Source organism: Psittacula echo, assembly GCF_963264785.1.
Source record: "Psittacula echo genome assembly, chromosome: 2".
Lineage (NCBI taxonomy): Eukaryota > Metazoa > Chordata > Aves > Psittaciformes > Psittacidae > Psittacula > Psittacula echo.
In genome coordinates, this window is record NC_137737.1 from 24,658,747 (window position 1) to 24,683,992 (window position 25,246).

At 41.1% G+C, this 25,246-nt stretch overlaps 1 protein-coding gene across 1 annotated transcript in view; it reads left to right on the forward strand.

Annotated features, from left to right (window-relative positions):
* The first annotated feature begins 229 nt into the window (after positions 1-229).
* The window catches only part of TGFBR2 (transforming growth factor beta receptor 2), a 56,427-nt gene continuing 31,410 nt past the window's right edge, over positions 230-25,246 (forward strand). Inside the window, exon 1 of the mRNA XM_080610915.1 lies at positions 230-758. Coding sequence (XP_080467041.1) covers positions 665-758 — 94 coding nt within the window. The 5' untranslated portion in view covers positions 230-664. The remainder of the gene's footprint in view (positions 759-25,246) is intronic.

Here is a 25,246-nt window from a genome sequence, read left to right on the forward strand (position 1 = left end):
ACTACGTCTGCAGAGGGAGAAACAGGCTGCAGCAGCATCCGTAAGGTCGGGAATACGGATGCAAGGAAGAGCCTCCATGCCCTATATGACAAGACTGGGCCCTTGTCAACTGGTCAGGAGGAGGAACCGTTCTAGCTGACGTTTTTCCGTGGACCCTGAGCCCCCTCGCAAGCGACGGAGCCACTCCGGGGCCCGGCAGCGCAAGCTGCGGCTGTGCCAGGTCCCCGTCTCAGGGCGGAGGGAGGCAGACAGCCAGGCGCAGGGCTGCGGGCTGCACGTCGAGGCTGGTCCTGGCGTGCTTGCAGGGGGAGAGCCGGACCTGAGAGGGGCTGGCCTCTGGCAGATGATTGACACCAAACTGGGTGAGGTTTCATGTTAAATAAAAAAATAAAAAAAAAGAAAGAAAGAAAGAAAAAGGGCGAGCGCAGGGGAGGGGGTGGCTGTGGGAAGGGGGAGAAGGAACTACTGCAAGAGTAAGAAAGTCCTGCCCAGCTGTTTGCGAAGTTTAAGATTTCCTGTTTCCCCTGCAGCGCCGAAGTGCCGTGTTCAGTGAGTCACCCGCGGTCCCGAGTCGCGGAGCCGCGCAGCTCGTTCCCAGCCCTGCCGCGGCCTCCCGCTGCCTGCCCAGCCCTGCGCCCCCCTCCCGTGCCGATCCGGCTCCGCGATGACTCCCTGTCTGCCGAGGAGCCTGCGGCGGCTGCTTCTGCGCCTTTCCCTCTGGGTCCTCATGGGCTGCTCGGTCCCCGCTCTGCTTCGGGGTAAGTGCGCGCCGGGCCGGCGCTCCCGCTTGACAGTTGCTGGGGCCGGAGGCAGGAGGCAGGCGTCCGCAGCGGAGCAGTGGGGAAACGCGGTTGCTAAGAAAGTTTTGAGGCTGGAAACGTTTCGAGAGGATTGAGCGTGTTTGTTTATAGCCTCGCTGGAAAAGTAAGCGGGGAAGAAAGACTGGGAACCCGAGGGTCCGTCCGTGGAGGGAAGAACGGGGAGAACACAGAGGATTCGACAGGAAATGCAGCAGAGTCTGGTCCGGCCGGAGGAGCCCAGGGAGGGCAGCTCGGAAGCTGGCTACTGCCCCCGAGGTAGCGGTTGCCCGGCCCTGCAGCTGCGTCTCCTCACCTGGTGCCGGCCGCACCATGTGCCGGGGGGACGGCGGGCCCTGGGGAACCGGCCGGCCTCGGCCCGTGCTTCCCGCCCGCTCTGGTGCGTGCTTCTGGTGCAGGATCCAGCCCCCGGCACAGCTTCTGCGATGCCCTCTGGGATGGGGACCAGCTCTGCCTGCCTGCCTGCCCGCCCGCAGGGAGCAGGGCGAGAAGAGGGTGTCACCCGAGGCACCATGGCTTGAGCCGAGGCCACAGAGCTGACTGCTGTGCGGGTCAGCAGTTGCTCACCAAAAAGTTGTTTTACATGGGAGGTTTTGCCTACGGTGTAATTAAGCCATGAGTGTGAGCAGCTGGACTGAAAGTAGCATTCATTCGTGTAGCACTTGGTGTTCGTGTTGTTTGATTCACTTTTAATGACACTTCACAACCCTTATTCTATTTTTACCAAGACTCCTTTAAATATGTTTTTGAGACTGTCTTGTGGTATTCTTCATAGGATAATCTGGAAGGTACCAAGAATTTAAAGTGCTGCTGCAAAAATAAGGTCCCTGCCCTGAGGAGCTTTCAGTCTCCATCCTACCAGTACTAACCCACATACATGAACTAACATCTGTAGCTGCGATATTAGGCCCTAAATCGTGTTGCAGCTCAACTGGTGAACCTAAAAAGAGAACATCAGATTGTAGCAAAACTACATCTGCAATCGTTTTGAAGAATTAAGGAGATTTTTGAGATGTCTTGTGACATCACATGACTAGTTTTCATCTTCAGGTAAGAAGTGTAGACACCTGAGCTTCTACAAACTTTGCACTGTGCCCTCTGATTCTTCCTTGTTCATGGTCAATAATCTCAAAATTGCTGCTGGAACATAGCAACATAAAATGGATAGCTCGCGTATAGCTACTGCCAATAGGTCTATGCAGTATGAATAACTTCATGTTTCATTCATGATCCTGTCAAAGTCAACAGATTTTACATACCTGCAAAGTTGCTCATGGAAGCATGGGACAGATAAAAAAGAACAGTTTGAGAATAAGACACCATGGTCTAAAAATATTATTATGTTAAATGAGGTGTGCAGCTTCTTCTTGATTTTGATTTCTATTTTTATTATTTCCTATTAATATACTCAAGTAGTGATGGCTTGTCTTTTGATCCTAGTCTAATTTTTTTTGCAGATTCCCATCACAAAAAGCTTTAAATGAAAAAAATCCATTTTTGTTAATATGGTGTTATTTATTATTATGCTTTTTTTTCACTCAACTAGTATAGACAGTCTCAAACTACAGGTAGATTTTAAAAATGGACATAGTTTAAGAGTTTGTTCTTCATTCTTGTTATAGGTCCAGTGAGGAAAAACTACATGAATTGCTTACAATTCATCATTTTTCATGCTGATCTTCATCTACACCCTAGGATAAAACTGGGTAGACCTGCTGTCAGATAATCTATAGCTCCTAAAGTTGTTTTAATAATCATGGCAGGATTCTGTTACATGTATAACAAAAAGAGTTGGTCAGAAAACAACAGTTCTGTAGGGGCAGAAAGTGTGAGGTTTGGGTATTGGTTGTTATTTGGCTTTGAAATGAAAACTAGAGCTGCCAAATATTTTGGGGAAAACAAAACAAAAAGAGATCCTTCGTAAAAATCAACAGCTCATCAGTTCAATGAGAAGGAAGCAGTAGAGATACCAGTCTCAATTCCCAGGTATGCCTACTAACCAGCTGGCTTTTGTTGGTGAAGAGGTTAATAAAAGCCTAGCTAAAATTTCATTTTAATATTCTTCACAGCAAAATATTAGATATGGCACATTCCCATAGAGATTCTGGACAAACCCACAAACTCATGAGCAGGTCCAATAGGAACGATCTACTTTGAAAAATGTGTTCTCATATCCTGTCCTACACACAAGTAATTAATTTTTTTATTCCATGGAGTAAAGGGACAAGGTGCGATTTTTCTGGAATTATTATGAATGCTGTATTGAGTGTTTAATCAATCAATGGCATGCAAACTAGCAATTGTCCACATAAGAAATTGACACTGTTGTGTCCAACTGAATATGTGGGTTATTAAAACCAGAAGTTTGTTCCTTGGAATGATCGGTGTAATAATAGTTCATTTCTCAACACCAGGAACTTAATTTCTCCATTCAGCCAAACTCTATTTGCATTATTGTCTCCTTATTTTTTTAAAGCCGTATCATAGTTAATTTTATAGTAACAAAATCAAAATTTAGAGCTTCAGATATTTGCAAGAGGGACATATGGGAACAAACATCTTTGTAGCATGGTGGAACATGTTTGTAACAGAATCGAATAAAAAATTTCTGCCCCCATCAAAACTGGCAAATTTCCAATTACTTCAGGAGGGAAGTAGGGATAGAACAGAGATATTACTGCATTTCTTCTATTTATGGGGTATCCTTGAATTCCAAGACTTTTATACCTGAAACTTTGAAAATCATTTTTATTTGATTGCTATTTTGAGCTCTTTGGTATTAACATTCAGCTGGTGAATTCCATATAGGAATAGTTTCTATTAAAAAATGATAAGCCAGATCTTAAGCTGCTGCAAATGAATATAGTTCCATTAGCATCAGTAAAGTTATACAGAGTTATCGCATATATATTTTCTGAAACAGTTTCAAAAGTAATTTCAAAAAAGGGCAATGGAATAATTCAGATTTTTTCATATTCATAATATTTTTTACTTATATTTTATAAATACTATTATATGACCTACATTTAGCCAAAAAGCATTGCTTTAAAATTAAATACTTCTTGCTGGGATGGCAGTTTCAAAGACGTAGTGTGCTATAATGGTGACTGATAAAAGTTGTCATTGTGACAACGTTACTTCTGAACTTAGGAGAAAAGATAGTGTCAGGCTCTTAGCAGAAAGAAAATTCTTCAGGGTTTGGTTTTCAGGGATGGGGGTTTGTCTTTTGAGGGGAGAAAAAAGAGGGTGGTATCACTGTAGCACCAGTTGTTGGAGTTTCCTATGGTTATATTTCCTTTGTAGGATATTTTTAAGCTTACATTTTTGCATTTATGGCATACAAACTTTTTTGTCTTAGTAAGGTATGTCTATGGTACAGTATTTTGCTAGCATTCACTGTGTATCGCTGTAACTCCTCTAACCTCAGAAGACCTGTGACTCACTTTCTGGTATAGTAAGAATGAGCAAAAACAACTAGTTTTTGGTCATCTGTTACTTTCTTGGGTACTACATAACAGGGTGGATTTGTATCAGCTAGGTATGAAATATTATCACTAGTGCTTGATCTGAAAGTGATCCATGCAGCCTCCCCACTAGCTGGCACAGCTACAATTGAGCGTTGATGGCACAGTGAAAGGCAGGGCTTCCAGCCATTTTTGTGTCCCCATGGTGCTGGGATCAGTAGGAAGGTGAGTTGTTACAGTTCTGGTCTGCTCGTGGTCCCCACAGTGCCCCTGGTACCTGGTGAGCAGAGGAACAAAAAGATGTCCTGAGGCATGTGGGAGACCAGTGGTGCAGTGTCTCCTTTGCCATATAGGGGCCGTTTGACTCAGGGGAAATTACCAGGTAGGCACATCCTAGGGACATCAGATAGTTTGTATTGCCAATGCGTTGCAAACTTGTTAAAATGGACTAAGGTATCAACCAGTCTGTGCAGATATTGAAGAATTACAAGAGATTTCCAGCATGGAATAGTGAGAGCCAGTCCTGTTATGAAATAGAAAGTTGGCTGAGTCCTTCACTCTTGCTGAAGACATTTAGCACTGAGATTTTGGTTTACTTAATAGGTCTTTAGCCTTAAATTTTATTGTGGTTAGAGGGGATTTTGTTGTGTTGGTTTTTTTTTTTTCCCATAGGATATTGGAAACTGTTTTTTAAACTCTTATAATCAAGAATAAAACAAAAGGTTACAACAAAATACTCATGCTTTCTCAGGAACTCTTATATTTGAAGGTTAAAATAGACCAAAATAAGTCAGAACGAATATGCCTTGGTTTTGACAGACTACTTATAACTCCTTTTGAAGTTTAACTTCACTGATAGGTGGAAGTGATAAGAGTTGTATTAAGAAACAGTGGAGAAACCTCTTAGTACAGGAGATGGATTGTTTTTACAGCAAAGAGTGAGCTTACATACTGGGGCATGGCATTGTAATTGTGGCAAATGCCACTGATCTGTATGCCACTGTAAGCAATAGTTAATAATAAATATTTGCAATATTGGGTTCTCAATGACCCATCTTCCACACTTATTTTTCACAGCACGTCTTCATTCTGGCATAAAGACAGAGCAGCAGCACCGGCATTGGTTGAGTACAACCATTTATATCCTAATGCCTGAAAACATAGATTTAGTTAGTGTACAGATGTTTAGGGTAATACACGTATAGAGCACGAATTACTTCAGACACCATTCAGTGATGAAAAACTCATCCAAAGTAGTAGTTAGAACTAACAAATTTCACCAGGAGTTGCTTAATTCACAAATTGTTTGTGTCCATTAACTTCTAGGGATTTAAGCAGAATTTAAATTAGAGGGGTCTGCCCTGCAGCCCATATGGATTTCTGAGTCTAATGTCTGTTTGTTTGCATTGCTGCAAGATTTAGCAATTGTTTCAGATTTTATGGAACAGTGAAATTGGCAGTGGCAGGAGAAATACTAGTTGCTGATTTGTCCATGTTTGTACGTATTTTATTTTTTTGCTTAAATATGCCATTTCCTTGCCTTTCTTTTGCTCTGAATGCCATTGTGGTTGCTACAGCTAGAACTACCTGCCCCTTTTTTTAATTTCACATGTGTTTAAAGCCTTTTCACCTCTGGGAGGATCGTCTAAAGAAGGAATAGTTTTCCTTTACTCAAACAACTGGTATTTAGCAAGAACTTCCTGCTGGCATTCATCCCTGAGTTAATCTGGTTAGAATTAGAGCTGGTTGAGAGTTTTTGACACTGTTTTTCATGGGAAAATGCTGATTTGTCAAAACTGAAACAATTTGTGGAAATGTACCAGTTTCCATTCAACTTTCATCAGGAAACTTTTTTTAATTCCTTCCTTTGTAGTCCACAGTGGAATTTCTGATGTAGGAAGATAGAGAGAGGAAGAGAAATCATCATTAATCAATAACTAGAATAATCAGCGGTGGAGGACGGTAGAAAGGCAGGATCAAGTGCCTGGCCTGACTCATAGAATACACATTTGAACCTGGAGCTCCCCCTATCCACTCTCCCCAGGATTTTGGAGGGCTGTCACTGTTGTGCATGTACAAACACTCTCACATCCACCTCTTCAAATAATTTTGGTTTCACTCTCGTTGGGAATATGAAAATCTATGAAATGTTGCATCACTTTGTGGGCAGGAAAAGCATTTTGCTGATAGTGATTTTTAGGTCAACCTGTAGCCATGTGTTCATTTTCTCCTTGCTTGATGGGAATGACAGTGCCCTGAATGACTGATTTCTTCTGATCTTTGTTTCATACCATAATAATAAGCTGTATTCGGAAATTGCTGCCATGAAAAGGAACCACAATTTTGATTATTAACAGTCCTGATAGTCTGATTCCAGTTCTCTAGTCACCTAGAGTAGTATTTTGGCAAAAACTTGACAAACACTAGTGGACTTCAGGAACAGATAGAGGAGTCTATTTCCTAATGCTTAAAGCATCTTTCGGTTTACAACCCAGCAGATGACATGACTACAATGACACATAGGGTTAATATTGTGCCTTTGAAACTAATCTGGAATTGAAGGTGTTAGAAAACTGTCTTCTGTTTCCTACATACCTTCTGTTTCTACCCAAGGACTTTAGCCCACAGCCTCAAAAGAGCTGTTGCCCTGCTCTATAAGTAGACATCTGAGGTTTAAAGATAAAAAAGAAAGATGTATCAAGCAGCCAAAGCTGTAAGCTCAGACAGTCATTTGGAAGTCACACCACATTCTTTCCAGCTTGTCTGTAGTCACCACTAATACAAGTTTTGAAGGATAGCCTCTGCCTTTTGTGCAGTTCATTGGTTCTTCCAAAATATTGCATTGGTATATCCATGGGCTTCATTTAATTCAGTGTTTAAACTCAGTTAAAAAACTGGTCTATGCAGAAGACATTAGAAAATTTATCATGTGTACCCAAGGTTGCGATGGTTTTGTCAGGGCTTAGAGGCTTCCTTCTGTTAGAAAAGCAAGTGAATCTGAACAGTACATACTTGGAGAGCAGCGGGAAGGTTTCACACTCTTACTCCTCAAAGGGACATTTTCCAAGTAAAGACCCAAGAGGTCTTCTTACGTGCCTGCTGCATTTCAATTTGCCTCTTTAAAAACTAGCATTGTGCAAGTGTAATGCATGCAGGGCCAGATGGTCAGCTGGCATAACTCAGCTTTACTTGGTTGAAGGCAAGGAACCTTACCTGATTTATACCAGCTGAGAATCTGGCCACAGAATAAATAATAGGCAACTGTATGTTATGAGGCTGTAATTCCCTTGAGGGAGGTTTTGTGATACCAGTCTTACAGAAGCCAAAGTGATACGGTTCTCTTTCTTGGAGCAGGAGTAATATGACTGCAGTATTTTTAACTCCTCAGAATGATAGGAAGGAGAGATTTCAGACAGTTGAGGGAAAGATGTTTCCACACTTCTGTAATGTATCCTTAAGGATTTTGCCCAGGAAGAATCACGGGAGAAGAATTTGGAAGTATGGAGATGAATTGGTTTGGGATAGGTAGTCCCAAGGAAAGAGAAATGAGTAAGAAGAATGATTTCTCATTGAGACCAGGCCTTTCCTTCAGAAACACTTGTGTATATGTCCCAGTCTGTATGGAAACTGAAGCTCCCTCATCACGGATAAGCTACTAATGTTGATTTAAATAGTAAGGAAGCAAAGTGGAGAGTGGGAAATGAGGGGCAAGCTCCTCCTTAGTATGTGAATGTGGTTTTTAATTTTAACATTTCACTCAGAAGGGTCATAAGTGAGCTGGTACTCATTCTATTAGCTTAGAAAGAAAAGGGGGTTCAGTAAGATTGTTCAAGAGTTAATCTGTAGTTCTCCTGGGTCTAAATATTTTAGGCATGAATTGCAAGTGAGCCACCTCCCTCTGGTTTTAATCCTGCTGTGGATTCTGCAGCCTAGAACAGGAGTAAGCACATCATGCATATACATCACCTGTTGGCATGGTTAGGTGATGCCTGGGGCTTTTGGATGATAATGTGGTAATTTTGTAGATTTCATCTCACTAACTAATATAAGCACATTTTTAATGTTGCTGTACAAAAGGGTGAACTTTGAAATAGACCACAGATGATTAGTAATGGATTATGACTTGTGGTTATTTCCAGGGAAGGAAGCAGAAGCAGCTGTCCAGGATTCTTGTGTGTCTTGAGATGCTGATCTGGTCTGATCCTTGAGGTCTAATTAGTAGCTCAGATGCTATTGACAACTCACCATATAAAGCTTCAGAACAGCAGTGGTTTGGATAGCGTGGCTTAGGCAACAGTGTAAGAAAGGTCTTAGCACTCAACGGGGGCTGTATTTTCTTACCATGTTGACTGCTCCCCGGTTCTCAGTGTTACCTAGCTGTCCTGACCAACATTGATATGCTTTGGAAGCTATATGGCTGGAGCAAATCTGAAGTCATAGTTACATCAGGTCTTAGCACAACTTGTGCACTTAGAGTGCTCCAGAGGAGCGTAAATAACTTCTGCCTATTAAAGTGCATGCATGGGGAAATATGGTAGATGTAACTACACTTTTCCCTTCGATTTTTTTTATCTCCAACTGTCTAGTCTCTTAAAATATTCCTTCATTAGGCAGTATCCCCAGTGAAATTTCAGACCACTGCTAAAGGGAGGTCTGTAGCTACCATGTTTATTTTACTTCAACTCACTATAAAGCTGCTAATTAACATGGAGTAGCACTTCTCTTTTATCCTGAGCAAGACATTACATAGGCTTTTTTAAAAAAACTTTTTATCCTAAAATGCACTGCATTGTAGAAATAGAGATAAGAAAGACTGTATCCTTTTTTTTATGTTATCAATAGTGATAAGATGGAAAGACAATAAAATCGCATGCGGGAGTTCAGCATCTGATCAGTACTGACTCGCTTCTGGAGTTCATATGATAGTTGGTTACTTCCTGCTCTCAGGATGCTGCCCTCTCAGCTCCCTATCTTAAGCTTTCCTGTAACATGACTGAGTAGTGACTCCAGGGTGTCTCATTCTTCTTGAGAAACTCATAGAAAGAGTGCAGGAATCAAGAAGTAAATCTTTGTGTGTTTCACTAATGCGAAGAATTTAATGAGGTTCTGAACAGCACAAATTTGTCAATTTGTGATCAGGAATGCATGAAGATTTCAAGAGAAGAGCTGTCATATGCAGGTGGTGATTGATCCTTCATTTGGCTGGTTCTGCTCTCAAGCATGCAGCAATTACCCTTCACATTTGTCTCCTGCATACAAGGAGATCTGTGACCACACAGCACAGTGACTGTGCTGTGGCAGGTGGCCAGCTGCCCTGCTGTATACCTTCAGCCTCCTCACAGATCCCGTTACCGATTTTCACGGTTGCATTGCCCTCTATTCCTACAGTGGCTGGAGCCTTTGCCCAGAAATTGGGAGGCCCATGGTCACGTCATTCCTCAGCCTGAGAGCATCTAAACTCCATCAGAGGTGGGCTCTGAGAGGAAGGATCCTTGCTGGCTGAATCTGTGCAGGGCTTTCAAGGCAACACTCTACAGAGAAAGGGTTGACATGTGTGCGGGTGGTCCCCTGAAGCATGTCAGAGGAGAAGAAAGCCTGTTCCCTGATGGATTCATTCATTATTCCAGCCCCTGCAGGGTGACTGATACTCTCTCCAGGGAGTTCACAGCACAACAAAGAGAGACTTTACATACAGATTTTTTTTTCCTTTTTAAACTGAAAACAGCCGTTTCTCATCCTCATGAAAAGATCAGAGAGGTCCATGTAATAGTCATGACTTCGTAAGGCTCTTTGTTGAAGCTTTCACAAAGTAACTAGGTCAGGAATATGTGCTTCTGGGCTATTGAATTTCCCCTTTTCTTCTCAGTCTGTTCTTCCATTTCCTCACCCAGATTTACCACAAAGGAATGCCTTAAGTCAAAAATCTGGGAAGCTGATCCTTTTATTGCATTTGTAGTCTTCTCATCTGGTATGACAGTGCCAGGCCATCAGGCTTGCAAAACTGGCATAGCCCATGTTTGCATGTAAACAGCAATACCACATTGTCTGGTTGTAACTAAAGCCATATCTGCTCTCTCTTTGAATCTGGATAATAGAAACAGGGAGACATTCAGCAGGAGGAGATTGATGAACTATTCTGGAAAAGAGAATACAACCAAAAAAGTGTTTCTTCATCTTTGTTTTCCTTTCTCCATCAACTCCTTTCTCACAAACTTCTTTCATCTCACATTTTTAGACTTTTGCCTTGAAGTTTCTGCCTGTCTTGGGGGGGTTTTGCTGTTCCCACTCTGAGGCCACACTGATACTGTGACTATTAGTGCAACAGGGAGCCTAGAGCTTCCTATATGCACGTCACCTGCCTTTAATGTGTATAAAGGAAGATAAAAATGTGATTCAAATTAAATCACCAAAATCCAGGAACATGGGATTCAGAATGAGGACTCAGGCATATCCCATGTAGATTTTGAATTGCTTAAAAAATAGGCACTTGACCCTAGAAGAAAGATTTCAAAGTACGTGTGTTAGGCAGAGAAGCTCCTCCTATATGTGTCGGAAGGGGTTAGAGGCTCATTCTTTTACATGGGAGGAGGAGGAGGCAAGACTTGTTGGTGACTTGTAACTGACAACAGCTTTTGCATCTTGACCTATGGTTAAAGCATTGAGTTAAGAAGTGAGAAGCCTGGGCTCAGTCTCTGGAGACCCAAACCCAGATCTCCAGCTTCCCACTATTTCATCCATTGTCTTTTTGATGCCACCATTAAACTTCAATGCAGTTATTTGTATAGAATTTCCACAGCTTCAACTAGTTCTACTTAACATGTGGCAAAAATTTAATGCAATGATGTATTAATTACAGTTTCTATAGACAATTATAGAACTTGTGGGAAATGAACAGAGATTGTTTCAACACTCGTCTGTTGTGATTGGGAAACTGAGATTCAAAGACAATCATAACTGTTGTTATTTCTCAACAGAAAATCTGGATTAAAGCCCTCAGAACAACTAGAAATTCTTGTCAGCCTTAAATGCCCTGCCAAGTTCAATAAGTTGCAATTATCATTTTTTTCTCCCATTTTTCTCAGGTTAAGAGGCTGTGTGCTAGGAGCTGCCAGGGAATGGTTAAGGCACAAAGAAGCTTTGGTAGCTTGCTTGATTTGACCATTTAAGGCCTAACTCTTCCCTCAGTTGTCTACATATATATTACTCACCATTCAGCCAACTTGCACTTCCCCTAAATTTGCTTTTTTGTTCTGGTGACTTACAGTATGATTGTCAGGCACATACCTGCTGGTGGTTTGAATTCAGAAACATACTGGCCATCTCATGGGTGAAAGTGGATAGCAAATGCTAGAAGCAAACCAGTAATTATTTGAAGTGAACTGTTAATCATCAGCTAGTATAATTCAACATAGCAGCACTCAGAAATCACAGATTAGCATCTGCTGAAGATCTTATCCATATTAACTAATATATGTGACAGTAAATATCTTTTGTCCTGTGGTAGCAGGATGAAGAATCTTATGCTATTGCCAGAAATGAACTGCAACATTTAAAAGTTTATGAAGCGTCATCATATTTTGCTTTTCGTAGTTCTCAGTTGTTAGAAAAAAAATGTTGAAGTAATTGAATGAATTTTAATTCAAATGAAAATTAAAAGGCAATGGAAGGTTTGCTTCTGAACTGCTGCTTCATGTGCTTGATCTTGTGTTTCTGTCTTATCTCTTCTCAGCTTTCTCCCTGAAACAATCCTTTCAATAGACATAATTGTTTCATAGATACTTAGAGTAGTTTTTTCTTTGCAATGTTTCTTCTAAACAAGCTTGTAAGTATAGATGCTGCCAGAGTGCTGGTGAAAGATTATGCTCTTGAGAATGATTTAAGATCTAGTTTGAACACTGAAATAGTGGGTTTACAGAAACGCCGACTATAACTAGAGTAACTGGGAAGGGAAACCCCTAGAAAGCCAACTCCATGTGTACATTTCACACTTACAATTTTGTTCTGCCTCATCTTAAACAAAATGTAAGAGCCTGCTGTGTCTCATACATCTTCAGGCAGGTAGGCTAAACATTTTAGGCTGGTGAGTTCCTCTCCACTAAGCTGCAGCTAATATAGGAATGTCACTTCATTTTGCAATGGCAACCCTGCTGGGGGCTGGCTGCTGCAAGCAGTGAGTAATATATTGTCATATGGAGCAAGAATTGTTGCATTCTTACATGCAGATTTTTTAGTGTCTAATTTTTTTAATGTGGGGGCTTACCTGCTCTACCATGCAGACATGCATGTACAGACACATGTCCTTAAAATACTCGGTTTCATAGTATAGTAAATGAATCCTTCACTCATGTTTTAGAAATTATGGAAAAGATAAGGACCTTTCAATGAACTTTCAAGAGATGTGTTTAAGCGTGAAACACCTACTTATTTCAGAACAGACAGGTTTCACCCATGGCTTTTATTTTCCTTTAAGCCTAGTAAAATTTCAGCCTCAAATAGAAATGAAAGTGCTGATTACTCTTTCCGTTCTTTCAGCTGGATGGTATTGCCAGCTAATGATTCATAGTCTCAAAGGTAACTGGAGAGAGTAATTTGCAAATGCATTAAAAGGAACAGCTAATATTGGGGGGATATGTTAGCAAATTTAGCTTTTACAGATAAAGGAGGTACAGCTTTGTGGATAGAGATACTTCTTAAGCAAGAAATCTGATAATTTTCAAACAGCATGAAACATGCCTCAGCAGTAGGATTTCTGCAACATAAATCAGCAAAAGAAAGTTTTCCGAAGCTTGAATATCATTAGAAACGTGCATTTTTATGCATGTGCCTTTTTCTTAATACTCAGTATATAATTCCCATTAGCAGTTGTGGAAGTTAGACGCATCTATCAAGAGAACATATCCCCAGGGTATTAAATTCTGTTATTCTGCTTCTTTGCATGTAACTTGACAGAGACAAATATAACCATCCAAGCTACAGAATTTGAGAAGGATGTGTATTTTTCCCTAAATCCATTCAAAGTGATTCTACTCCCAAGGGATTACATTTGAGTCTAACTTTCCTCTGATTTACTATTTTGGCTGAGCTGATGGATTATGAAAGAGAGTAATTTCTTTTTCATACTGTTTTCCCAAATCTGTCATTCAAAACTTGCTGTGTGGGGATAGAATGGCTCATAAACATTATTTTCCTGGAGGAAAATGGCTTCTCACAGTAAAAAGGAGCTCTGAACAGAGCTTCCGCATAAACATGTTTGCCCGTCAGTGACTGACAGAGAAGCCTCTGTGTGTGTTAAGGATGTGGACTTGTTAAATGAGAACTCTTATTTGGAAACACTTTTTCAAATAGACTAGGAAAGATGGGTTATATTCAGATCTAGAGAAAGACATTGCATAGCATTCTGTTTTACCAGAATCAGTAGACTATATTATGAACTAGTATCATAGGAGGAGCATCCTTTGGTTAGAGGACGTGCCTTATCTGAAATTCCAGATCTCTCAAATATTCCTCAAGTTCAGCGGTCTTCAGAAATCTAAGAAAAATCAGGCCTTTTATGCTCCTTACGTTAGTAAGTTCTCTTTTTATATTAAGTTTAAACCAAAACTCCCAAGTCTTACATTGTGACTATGAATTTTACACCCTAAACATATCCTTGTTTTTATTTTGTTTCCTTGATTGTTTGTTTATGTCAGGGAAGGAGAGACAGTGGCAGTGAGCACACTTTAAAAAATCCAGCTAATACTGTCCTTTTATCTGGAAAAACAAATATTTATAAATCCCTCAGAATCACGTAACTGTATAACGATTGCAAGTTTGAAAGCACAGTTGTCTAGTTAATCCATTTAAATGCTTATTTTGATTGGGCAGCTGTGAGCCTTTGTGTGCACACAGCTTCTCCCCATACTTACTAGTGTGCTATAAAATACCATGGAAATTCTGGTTGGTTCTATAGCAGCCAGCGTACACACATACAGTTATCTATCGTGCAAGATAGAGGCTCCCCACGCAGAGCACATCCTTGCTTAAGGTGGACTTAAGAGCTGTGGCTGAAGCCATTTTGCTCTGTCACTTCCAACCCTGGCTGTATATGTTGCTGAGGTCATGCTTAAAAAATGTGCGGGTCCAGGTCAGAGGCAAAAATCACCCCCTAACTTGAACTTGCTCCAGGAGTTGATATAAAAGGTGCACTTGTGAAGGGTCCAGTTCAGAGGCACAATATGGAGTTGTGCATGGAAAAAGATGAGGCACTTTTGTTTGAATTCCTGTACCTAGGTAAAAATAAAACATTGAGCAGCAGGACTACAATTTATATACTCTAGACCATGTCATTATACCTACAATCTTTTTTGTCTTTCTTATGCTATTTGTGCCCTTGTGCATCATAATTATAAAGTATTTCCTACTTGTGAGTGTGCCACATAAACCGGTATTTCAACAGATACAGCCCGTTCTGATTACTATATAATATTTTGAGACTGCTTTTGAGTATATATTTTTTTAAATCCCAACTCCATTATTTAGGCTTGGTTTATTTTGACTAAAAGTTTTGTACCTTGGTCCCCAGGGTATTACTTCCAGTTTTTAAAAAAGGAAGTGCAGTCAGAATCAGGCCCTTTGAAATTAGAGATGGTAATTACAGTTCAGCAAAAGGTAAAACTCTGGCAAGACTTTCGTCTGGGTTCACAGAGCATTTTCCCAGACTAGTGGTAGCTTCAGTTAAATATTCGTCAGACTTTTCCCCTGAAACAAAGCAGAATTGGGGTGACTGGCCAAATCTTATTTTTGTGTTCACATTACAGATCTGCGGCAAAATCAGATGTTTCCCTTCAGATACAGGGTATCTGTGCTTCACAGGTATCTTCTTCATTTGTCCCTTTCGTGTAGTCTTTTCTCTTTAAAAGAGTGTATTCTAAGCACAAGACTGTTCTGACTCTTTCAGCATCATGTGAAGCAGAGACATCTGCTAGGTCTGCGTACTGCTGAGGAAAACAGTCACAGAGAGTAATACCTGTCATCTCAGATGACTCCCATAAATGTTGTTAGTGACTTGAGACACCAAAAGTACTTTCTCTACACTTCAAAGTCAAAATATCTTGCTATCTACTTTCATGGTGGATTTAAACAGCTATGGGCCCATCATGAGGTGCCTCTGCAAATATTTCCGGGGAGAAACATCAATCTTTGGAGTACTCCCCTAAGTGTTGTAACACATGCGGATGGATGAGACCTAGGCAAGTCCCATCTGCCCTTGCAGCGATGATGCCTGGCAGAAAAGACTAACTGCAGAGCCCTTGTTTCCCCTCCTAGAGGGGCTGTGACATCTGTCTCAGAGCAAGTGGCATTTGAAAGCAGACTGCACCCAGGTTGGAGACAGCAGCAGACAGCAGGTCCCACATGTCCCTGGTGCCGTGGGCAGCCTGACCTTGCCTCAGAAGTCACTGCAGCCACAAATCCAGAGAGACTTTTTTTCTACCCACAGCAGCGCTGCTGCACTGGAAATACACAGCTTTGCATTACCCTAGCCGTGTGTTCCCACTCCTCATACCAGATTCTTTTTTGTGTTTGCATAGTCAGATGGTAGTCTAGACTAGAGAATTGTTCTGGGTCAACCTGGCCTATTGGAGGGGGAGGGAAGAGGGTTAAGGTGTGGTCTGGCTCCACTGTGAGGGAGGAGAAAGTGCAATGAGGGATGTGAACAAATAATCAGAGCAGGGGAGCCCTACTGCTGAGGTTTTTTGCAAGCTGAAACTGTTTGTGTAGGTATTTTCTGTATGGTCTCACTAGAAAGGGAAGGTAAAAGGAAGATCTTTTGTGTTCACTGTGCTTAAGAACTAAATTAGTAATCTTTCTTAAAATATATCTGAGGACTTCTTCATGGAGCAGACAATTGTTGTTTTCAAAATATGTGTTTCCTTGCATCAGAAAGGAACAACATTGAGAATAAGATGTCAGAAAAGGTATGTGAGTGTGAAGGTGGCTCTGTAGTGCCACCCCCAAAGGTGCATTTTCTGATTCACCAAGCAGCCCACCTGTATCAAAGGGAACCTTTGTATTTCTGATTTTGTGATTTGTCAGTCTTAATGTTTGTGCTTCATTTTCAGTACTTTAAAAAGCAAGCAAAATTCTTTCTCCAAACTAACGTATTTCGTAATCTTCCCTGGAGGTGGTTCTCTGGGACCAGAGAGGGTTTGCAAGTGCCTGCCAGTCTCCTGAGTTAATAAACAGTATTAATAAACATCTGCTTATCTGTATTAACTCTTCATAAGGCACAGCAGCTGCTTTTAGGTAATATTTACACAGTTTCCTTTACATTTTAGTTATCTTAATCTGCTTTTTTTGAATACACTAGAGTCCAGCGGACATACATTAGCAAGGGTGTAACTGTAGCAAGAGTTAAGTGTACTTTCAGGAGAAGGATTTGGCTTTTTGCCAACTGAGTTGCTGCATGCTGCCGGCATAGAGATTGGTCTTTAAATCATTACCATTTTGCACTTGGAAGAGATGTTTTTCTGCCATCTCTCTAGCCTTCCTTGTTCCTACTGAAAATGCTGCAGGCATATAGTCACGTAACATGAAAGCTTTTTCCACATACAGAATTCACACCTTTTGAGCTTATAGTTGATTTAGAAGTACTTAAGTAAATCACAACTACTTTGTGTGGGGTAATTCTCAATTCTGACACTGGCTAGACTTGTTCCTAATATAACTTATACTGAGATAAATCACCTTTAAAAGGATTTGAAGATCCACATGCCGAACTGTAAAACCCTCCACCCATTTAATTTAATCAGTTAAACTCACGTGGTGGTGTGTGTATGCCAAGCCAGCACACTGTTACTTGAAGCCATTAGAAAAGTTAAACATGACAAGGCCATATACTAAATACAAGTACTGTAAGAGTATCATTTGTGTGTTTGGCCAAGCAAGTATGTTGCTATTTTTGATTTCTGTGTGGCTTTGGTTGTGCAGTGATCTGTGCAGAGGTTGTGCACAGTGGTTGTGCAGAGGGCTGGGCTCCCTCTGCACAGCGTGCCATGTGGCTGCCCACTCTGGTGTCACAGTGGTGAGTAAGCATGACAGTTATCTTTGTAAGGGAGAAGGAGGAACTGTAAGCCATGGGCCCATCTACTCTGTCCATCCCAGGTACCATGACTGCAGTTCCCAATAGGAAGGATGGCAAGGTTTGGGAATACAGTATAGCAGGAAGCTTGTAACACTTTTGAAGTTAGCCTCTTTGCCCCTACTATAGATCCTATTATGTTCTGCTGCCCAGAAGTTTAGCAGGAGATGCAGGCACTTTCTCTGTCACATAGCCTTCAAAACTTCTCGGCCTTCTTCCTATCTGTAGCCTGTCCAATGAGGATGCTCTTAAAAAAAAGACAAGATTTGTCTTTGTGTTAAGTAGCTCTCACAAGACAGACACTTAGGACTGCTAGTAAGCAATAAAGGAATGCCTTTAGGTAAGCAGCGCTGATACCTGAAGAATACAATCAATTTTTCAATGAGCTCTTGGATTTTCCAGTTTCTATGTGGCAGTGAGCACATTCAGTAGCCTTGCAGCTAAACTGAAGAGCCGGAATGTGTTTCCAGGGGGTACTTCACGGCTAATAGAGTTAGCTTGGCCATATTAGAAAATGTCCTAAAGTACTGTTCCACCTGTATTGGGTAGACTCCTGAGTTTCCCTGTTGGAAACTGGTAGTTTAATAAATAGGCCCTTGAAAACAGGGTTTAACAGCTCTTGAAGGTGGACATTCCTCATTTCTATTGTAGTAAGAGAAATAAAGGGAACAAATATAAACTAAGATTTTGGAGGGAATATGTGCCTCTTTCAGGACAAATGATTCACCTTCCCCAATGCTATTACAAAGAATGAAGAGCCTTATCGTATTTTGAAGTAGGTTGTTGGTGGTGGTGTGACTGTTGAGGGGGCAGGAGTGGAGAGAAGCATGTTACTATAAACAGGCTTTCTTAATTACCTGAAGGGAGAAGCATGATGGGTTCAGAAACTCCATTCAACCTACTTAGAAGATTCAGTTGCATGGGTTTGTTCTGGTAAAGCTCTGTAGCTCAGAGTGGAGGCAGATTTGTGTTTTTCTGAGTCAGAATTGTTCCTAATTGTGTATGTGTTAAATGTTGGAGGAGGTGCCACAGAGACTCTTCTGTCATGAAAAAACTTTGCTTCCTTCTATATCACACAAATAACTGTATACTGCTTGACTGGCTGCTGCCTATTTTCAGAGCATATAAGTTGGAAAAATAATATTTTTACAAAGCTGAAGTGTTTATACTCTTTCAGCCCAATTTCAAGTGAAGTAATGGCAGCTTTCATTGGGCAGGCAAGAATAGAAAATGTGGTTAAGCTGCAGAACATGGTTTTTAATGGACAGAATTAGCTATGCAAATGTCAGTTCTGAGCCATGAATCATACTTATTCCAACAAAAAAGAAAAGCTGTTTTTCCTAATCTTGTGAACCAGATGAGCATTGCTGTAGTTGATACTTGCTTAGTATCTGAAGTCACAGAAGGAGTTAACCAGCAAAGTCAGCTTCTAGTAAATTCCAGACTGAATGTATTATGCAGGAAAAAAATAGACCCTGTAGTAATAGTTGAATAAATTGATCATCATGTTGTATCTCATACACTTCTCCAGTGCTGTGTGCTGATTTTGGGCTGTGTTAGGGAGGCTGCGGGTTAAAGTCAGGAGAAGATGAAAAGTCCCTTTAAGTGCCCTATGGGAAGCCATCATTTAGATTTTTTTTCAGGCTTTTTGCCTGGAGACAGTATTCTTTTGTTCTGCCTGCCATGGAGTGCTAAACAGTGGCCAGAAAATGTGGAAGAGAGCAGCGAGTTGAAAATCCACAGGTAAAAATCTGTCTCATTATTTGAAGCATCACAATAATGTTACTTTTATTCCCTGTTTTCAGAACATGTTCACACTTCTATTGTAAGTAATGAGCTGGTACTTACACCTGCACTAATGTCAGTCAGGAGTCACAGCAGCAAGCTGCCTTCTTAGGCATGTTTAAAGCAGTTCGCTGCCATGCCCTGTACCAGAGAGAAGAGCCCAGCCCATGATTAAAACTGCCAATGCTAGCTCGTTTTGGAAGTAGTGAATAAAAACAGTGTTATTTTAATGCTTTAAATACAAGAATGATTTCTGTCTTCAAGATCTCCAGCTTAATATGCTGTTCCCTCCCTTATTTTCTCTGGTTGTGTCCCTCCCCCCAGCTCCTGCCAGATGTGATTCTGTTTCTGTGTCAGTGCCTGCAGCAATCCCTAAAGCAAAGTTTTTCCAGTTCCACTTGCTGTTAAAAGCCAGGCATTTCCACTGCAAAGACAAGTTCAACAAAGTTTTTAAACTCCTGCTCCTTTTCCTTTTGTCTTCTCCCTCTGCATGTACATATCCCACTCCTTGCTTGCTGGTAAATGGGAAATAGTGGTTTCCCACATTTCAGTGCAGTTCATCAGTGCCCTTCTCACTGTGACCCAGTTCTTCTGCTTTGGCCTTCCTTCAGTTGGGGTAGCCAAACTGCTTCTGGCTAGGTCTAGTTTGTTGGAATGGCTTTACCTAGTCTGCCCTCTTCTTTCCTAGCAGACTTCTCAGTCATGGCTGAAGAGCAACTGATAGCCCACACAAACCATACAAAGGCCTGTAAAATTGTTCTTTCCTCCATCTCATAGTGGCTGCTTTGTGATAGAGTGTGTTATAGGGTCGTATGTGTGTCTCATTGCATTCACAATTGTATTGTTGCCATCTGATAGGTGTGACTTGCGGTTTTTTCCTATGATGGGCAAAAGCCATTACATGATAGGGAGAAGCCATGACATTCATCTTACATGTACTTCATGTAAGTACATGTACATGACATGTACTTCAGAAAGAATGTGCTCATAAAAAGGAAGTTATTTTGGTCTTTATACTTTGCCGAGCCCCAGTGAGGTTTGATCAAGCACCAAAGCAATACAAAGTTCCCAACCACTTTGCAAACAAAAGTGCAATTGGTACACTTAAAGCTGTGTCTTTTAGTATTGACTAAGGCAGCTGTTGTGCTAGGCCACAAGACTGAAGATGAAAAGGAAATCTAAGAGGTAAAACACCTTATTAGGGACAAAAAGAAAGTAAGCTGCTAGGGGCAGACATCAGTGATCTGTGATTATATATGATACAGATTGAGTCAAAGACTCAATGACTCAATTGAGTCAGAGACTCAATTTTGCAATTCTGCAGAAGAATCTGCAGGAATGTGGTTTTCTGGCGTCCTGCCAAAGGGATAGTTAAATATCTGGTGAGCTAAACATATAGGGAACCTGTTCTCCTCTGATATATTTTAGTTGTATGCAAAGGATAGCTCATATTTGGCTTTACAGAGGCTGTCTCACCACTCTTGAAAATCATTGTTCCTAATCTTAATAGAAATAGTCACAAAAGTCCTGTGCCCATGATAATGCTACTGGGGTAAATCGTAGTTGAGATAAAAGACTGCAGCCCAAAGTAGCATCCAAGACAGTATAAACCATGTGAGTACAATACTCACATAGTAAGTATGGAGGATATATCAGAGCATAACACTCCATTTTATCTCATGATAGCATTAAGCTCTGACTGAACAATTGAAAATACAAATTTCATAGGGTTAACCCTGGAGGCATTGTCATGGGAGATGCTAGGTGATTGACAGTGTTGCCAGCTCCTGTGATTATGAAGAGTCATATGATAGCTGTCTTTTTTTCATTTTTAAAGATCAAGCTCCTGGATTCCAGGGATTTATTTTGGTTTTGTCTTTTCCATTTTGCAAGTCAGACAGTAATTCCAACCTTCCTGCTCACAGCCGAAGTTTCAAAACATGACTCCAATGCACTCTGAGTCCAGGTGGCAGTAGCAAATAAAGGAGAACCCAGTTTTGGTTAGGTGTTTCGGTTGTTTGGTTAGGTTGGTTTTTTTTCCCTTCCTTTATTTCTATGATCTCTCTGGCTAGTCTTATGATTTTTAACTCATAATTTTTTAATCTTTGGGGTTGATTATGGTTCTATCTCTTCTTCCTTGTATTACTACACTGAAGATAATCAGTATAATTAAGAATAACCATTAGGATATATCCAGTGTTAAAAGTAATGCTTGGATCACACATTTTTCTTGACTTCTTCCCTCCTGCAATTAATTAATCAGTATTTGTAAGACAAAGAACGTGCTTTTGCATCGTCACCTCTCCACTTTCATGGTGCTGGCAGTGTCCCCATTACTATCAAAGTTCTACTAAGTTTATAGATCGTGTGCTGGGGGTGGTAGGCAAAATAGAAAAAAATACTGTGTTTAGTATTGTTCCTGGCAAAATCTGGTGTCTTTATTTTGAATAAGAAGGTAATACAGCTTGGATGTTCTTCACAGCTGCTACTGTGCTTTACAGTCACTGAGATATAATGCTGTGGAGCTGTGCTCTTTGGCAGAAAAAGGACAATCTTCTTCAAGGCTTTCTGATAGAGGCATCCTCTGTCTTGCAGATTTCCATGATGTAGTGAAGTCTTAAATTCAAGTCTCTCCCACCAGGTGGAATTACTTCACAGCAGCTGAATAATTGAGTTCCCATCCAAATGTCTCCCTCAGCAATTTTTATTTTAAGGGATGAGATCTATCTGTTCAGCAATGATGTTTTATATGTATACATATGCCAGAGGCACTGGATGAGAGAATAGAAATGCAGTAACAGTATTTTTTACAGGATAGGAGTAAGAGAAATTGACTGCTGTTCCTGAAATGCATCCTAAGACATACATAAAGTTTTCCAGTATAGATATTCCCAAAAAGACAGCACGTTGTTTTGGGCTTTATTTAAATGTTTTTGGCTTTTGAGAGTTCTGTAGTGATACTGAAAAATAAGAGGAATGCAAACTATAGGCTGAGGCCTCAATTAAAATTGCACATCTACAAACAACAGAAACAAAGCAAACAACTTCAAGACTGTCAGTAGACTTTGGTTGAGGTGTACTGTTTATAAGATCCTGCAGAATCATAAAGAAGACATGAACCGTAGAGTAAAAGCCTTGTCCTGCAATCCTGGCTTCACTAGAATCCATGGAGTTTATCATAGAATCATAGAATAGTTAGGGTTGGAAAGGACCTTAAGATCATCTAGTTACAACCACCCTGCCATGGCAGGGACACCTCCCACTAAATCATGTCACCCAAGGCTCTGTCCAACCTGGCCTTGAACACCGCCAGGGATGGAGCATTTGTATTTCTTATGTGGCTGCTCTGGTGTCTCTTCCAGAATACCTAGCCCACGTGTTGGCTTGCATGTTCCACGCATTTTAACCGCAGTGACTGATCTGTGCTGAACTGGTTGGTTGAAAGCTTCATAGCCAAGAAACCACAGCCTCTGTGGGCCTTCTTCATGACATGACATGGGGCCTTCTCCATGGACAAAGAAGCAAGGAAAGCTAGAATTAGGCTTCCTGTAGAAGTCAAAATAAGAAAACTAACACTAGAGAGTAGAAGGCAAAACTCAAACTGTAGGAGACAGGCACACATTTTAGGATGGCTTCCTTTAGATGTGCAAAATCTGTGTTTTCTCCATTGACTTTCCCGTTATATCCATTTTTGTTTTTGTTTTTCATGTAAAATGAAAGGTTGCTTCTGTGCACAGTGTTCATGTGACTGGTTGTCTGAACAGGAGAAAACCTTGAGGAGTTGGCTTATGGGCTATGAAGCGTGCAGTAGGATAGTCAAGCATTTTTAGAGGTAGACATTCAAGCGACTACAAAAAGAGGAGCCATGTTACTGGTAGTGAACTACTTGTGGCTTGTGGGCCCCTCAGGGAATGAGTGAATACACTACCTTGGGGAAGAACCCTACAAACTTGTATTCTCCAGGCAGGATTTTGTTTCTTAGAGATAGGTCTAAGTTCATGTAACTTGGAAGCAGACTAGTTTTTCCTGGATTTTAAAGTCCCTAGAGTTTAGTAGCAGGCTGTGATCAGAAGAGTGATGTTGAGGTTCACATCCAACTCCAGATTTCATCTTGGGCTCTTTGCAGAGGTTGATTTCAGCAGCAGTCTGATAGCAGAATTTCAGCATCAGCCTGATAGGAGAAAATCAAATGTGCCTTTAGTTTAGAACTAGACAGTTTATCACAATGGGCAAGGCCAGGCTGTATTAATGAACAACACTCCAATACCTGCTAAAGCAATGTGACAGTATTAGGGAAGGTAAACTGCAGTCTCACTTTAAATCGGATGCTGGAGTGTGGAAGAAAGTTTGTCCACCTGGACAATTTATCCAGTACTTTGAACTACCAGTGGCATGAGCAGAGAGGCACTACACTGTCAACCCTTATTACAAGGATTCTGGGGAGAAAATTCAAAGGTATTCAGTTCTTGGAGGCCTAAAACCCCATTAGATTTTTGACATTAATTTAACCTGTTCAGAAATTAGCTGGCCCTAACTACCCAGCCTTTTGCTGGTAATTAAATTAAGGCCTACCACTGTAACATAGAAACATAAGGTTTGTGACCTGGCAGTGGATTGCTGCTTCCAGATAGTTTTGAGATCCCTCCTTGGAAGGGGTCCAAACATATTTTCATTCATTTGTTCCAGTGGGTGAGTCTTGGCAGTACCCAGCATGGCCAGGGATGGCACAAGAACGAGCCCTGCCTCTCAACAAACATATTGTGCTTGAGCTAGTTTACCTAAGGACCCACCTTCCTGTGGCTTTTTGCTCCAGTGCTGCAGGCACTAGAGAGGATTGAGTTGTGCCTGTGGTGGAGTCATCCATTGCCACATAGCTGCCCAGTGAAACAAGGAGCTATATGAGCTCAGAGCTGAAAGCAGTCTAGATGTAGCTAGAGTCTTTGCAGTTTGAGCAGCAGATGCCTTTCCCCTGTGCTCAGTTGTGAGCTGCTTGGCACCCTGCCACAGATTTCCTCTGCGAAGTTGGGTGAGTCACTTCATCTCTCCCTTGATATTTGTCTGTATTGTTCATCCAGGCTTTTAGGGCCAGAAAGTGCCTCTTACTGGGTAGGGAGGGACAGTCCCTCATTATCAGGTTGTTTTGATCATTACTGGAATCTAGATATATCACCACAGCTATTAGTTTCTCTTCAGCATGTGGTAAATGAAAGGTACCATCCAGAAGAGAGGAGCAATTTGCCATAATGATGATTATATTAACACGTATTTTATAGGACACTACTTTTGAGTTCCTCCCACACCTACTTCAATGAGGCTTTTTTCTTCTGCATGGCTTCTGGGAATAATTAAGAATAAGAAATGTCTACCTGGGGCTTAAAATTCAGCTAGCCTGTAACATATTGCCAGCATTCTCCACCCATGTGCTCTCAGTGAGCTCATCATAACCCTCCCCTCTGTTTAGGAGCTTCTTCCATACCAGTGAAATCACTGGGAGTTTGACATTGATTACAATGACAGTAAGATCAGAGACCTAGGGTCAGTACCAGAGCATGCTAGTGATGAAAGGGATTTGTGATTTGGATAAAGAGGGAAGACTTGTCTCTCAGTCCCTCACAATGGCTCAGATATCCATTGAAAATGTTAGCAAGAGGCCTTTTAAGTTCCTTCTAGGAAAAGCATATATATTTAATTTCTGTAATAAAACATTCTAATAGTAGTAAATAGTGAAGTTCTAGAAGAAAAAAATTCTTTCTCAGTTAATGCACGAAAGAGGGGGAAATTACAAATCCCTTGTTGCCTGTTATTGATTGCCTAGCAACACTTTCCCACAGAGAGCAACATGAATATAGTTTTAACACACAGGTGGCTACAAGAGAAGGGCTGTGCTGTGTGAAGCCCGGTATCTCCTTGAAGTGGTTCAAGCTACTTTTCCAAGTATATTATAAAGTGAGTCAGACTGAAACTGTTGTAGATAACCTGCTCCACTTCAGATAGTTGCATATTCATTTTAGCATTAGAAAAAAGTTTACATTGGCATTTTCTGTTCCTTGTAGTCATGCTGG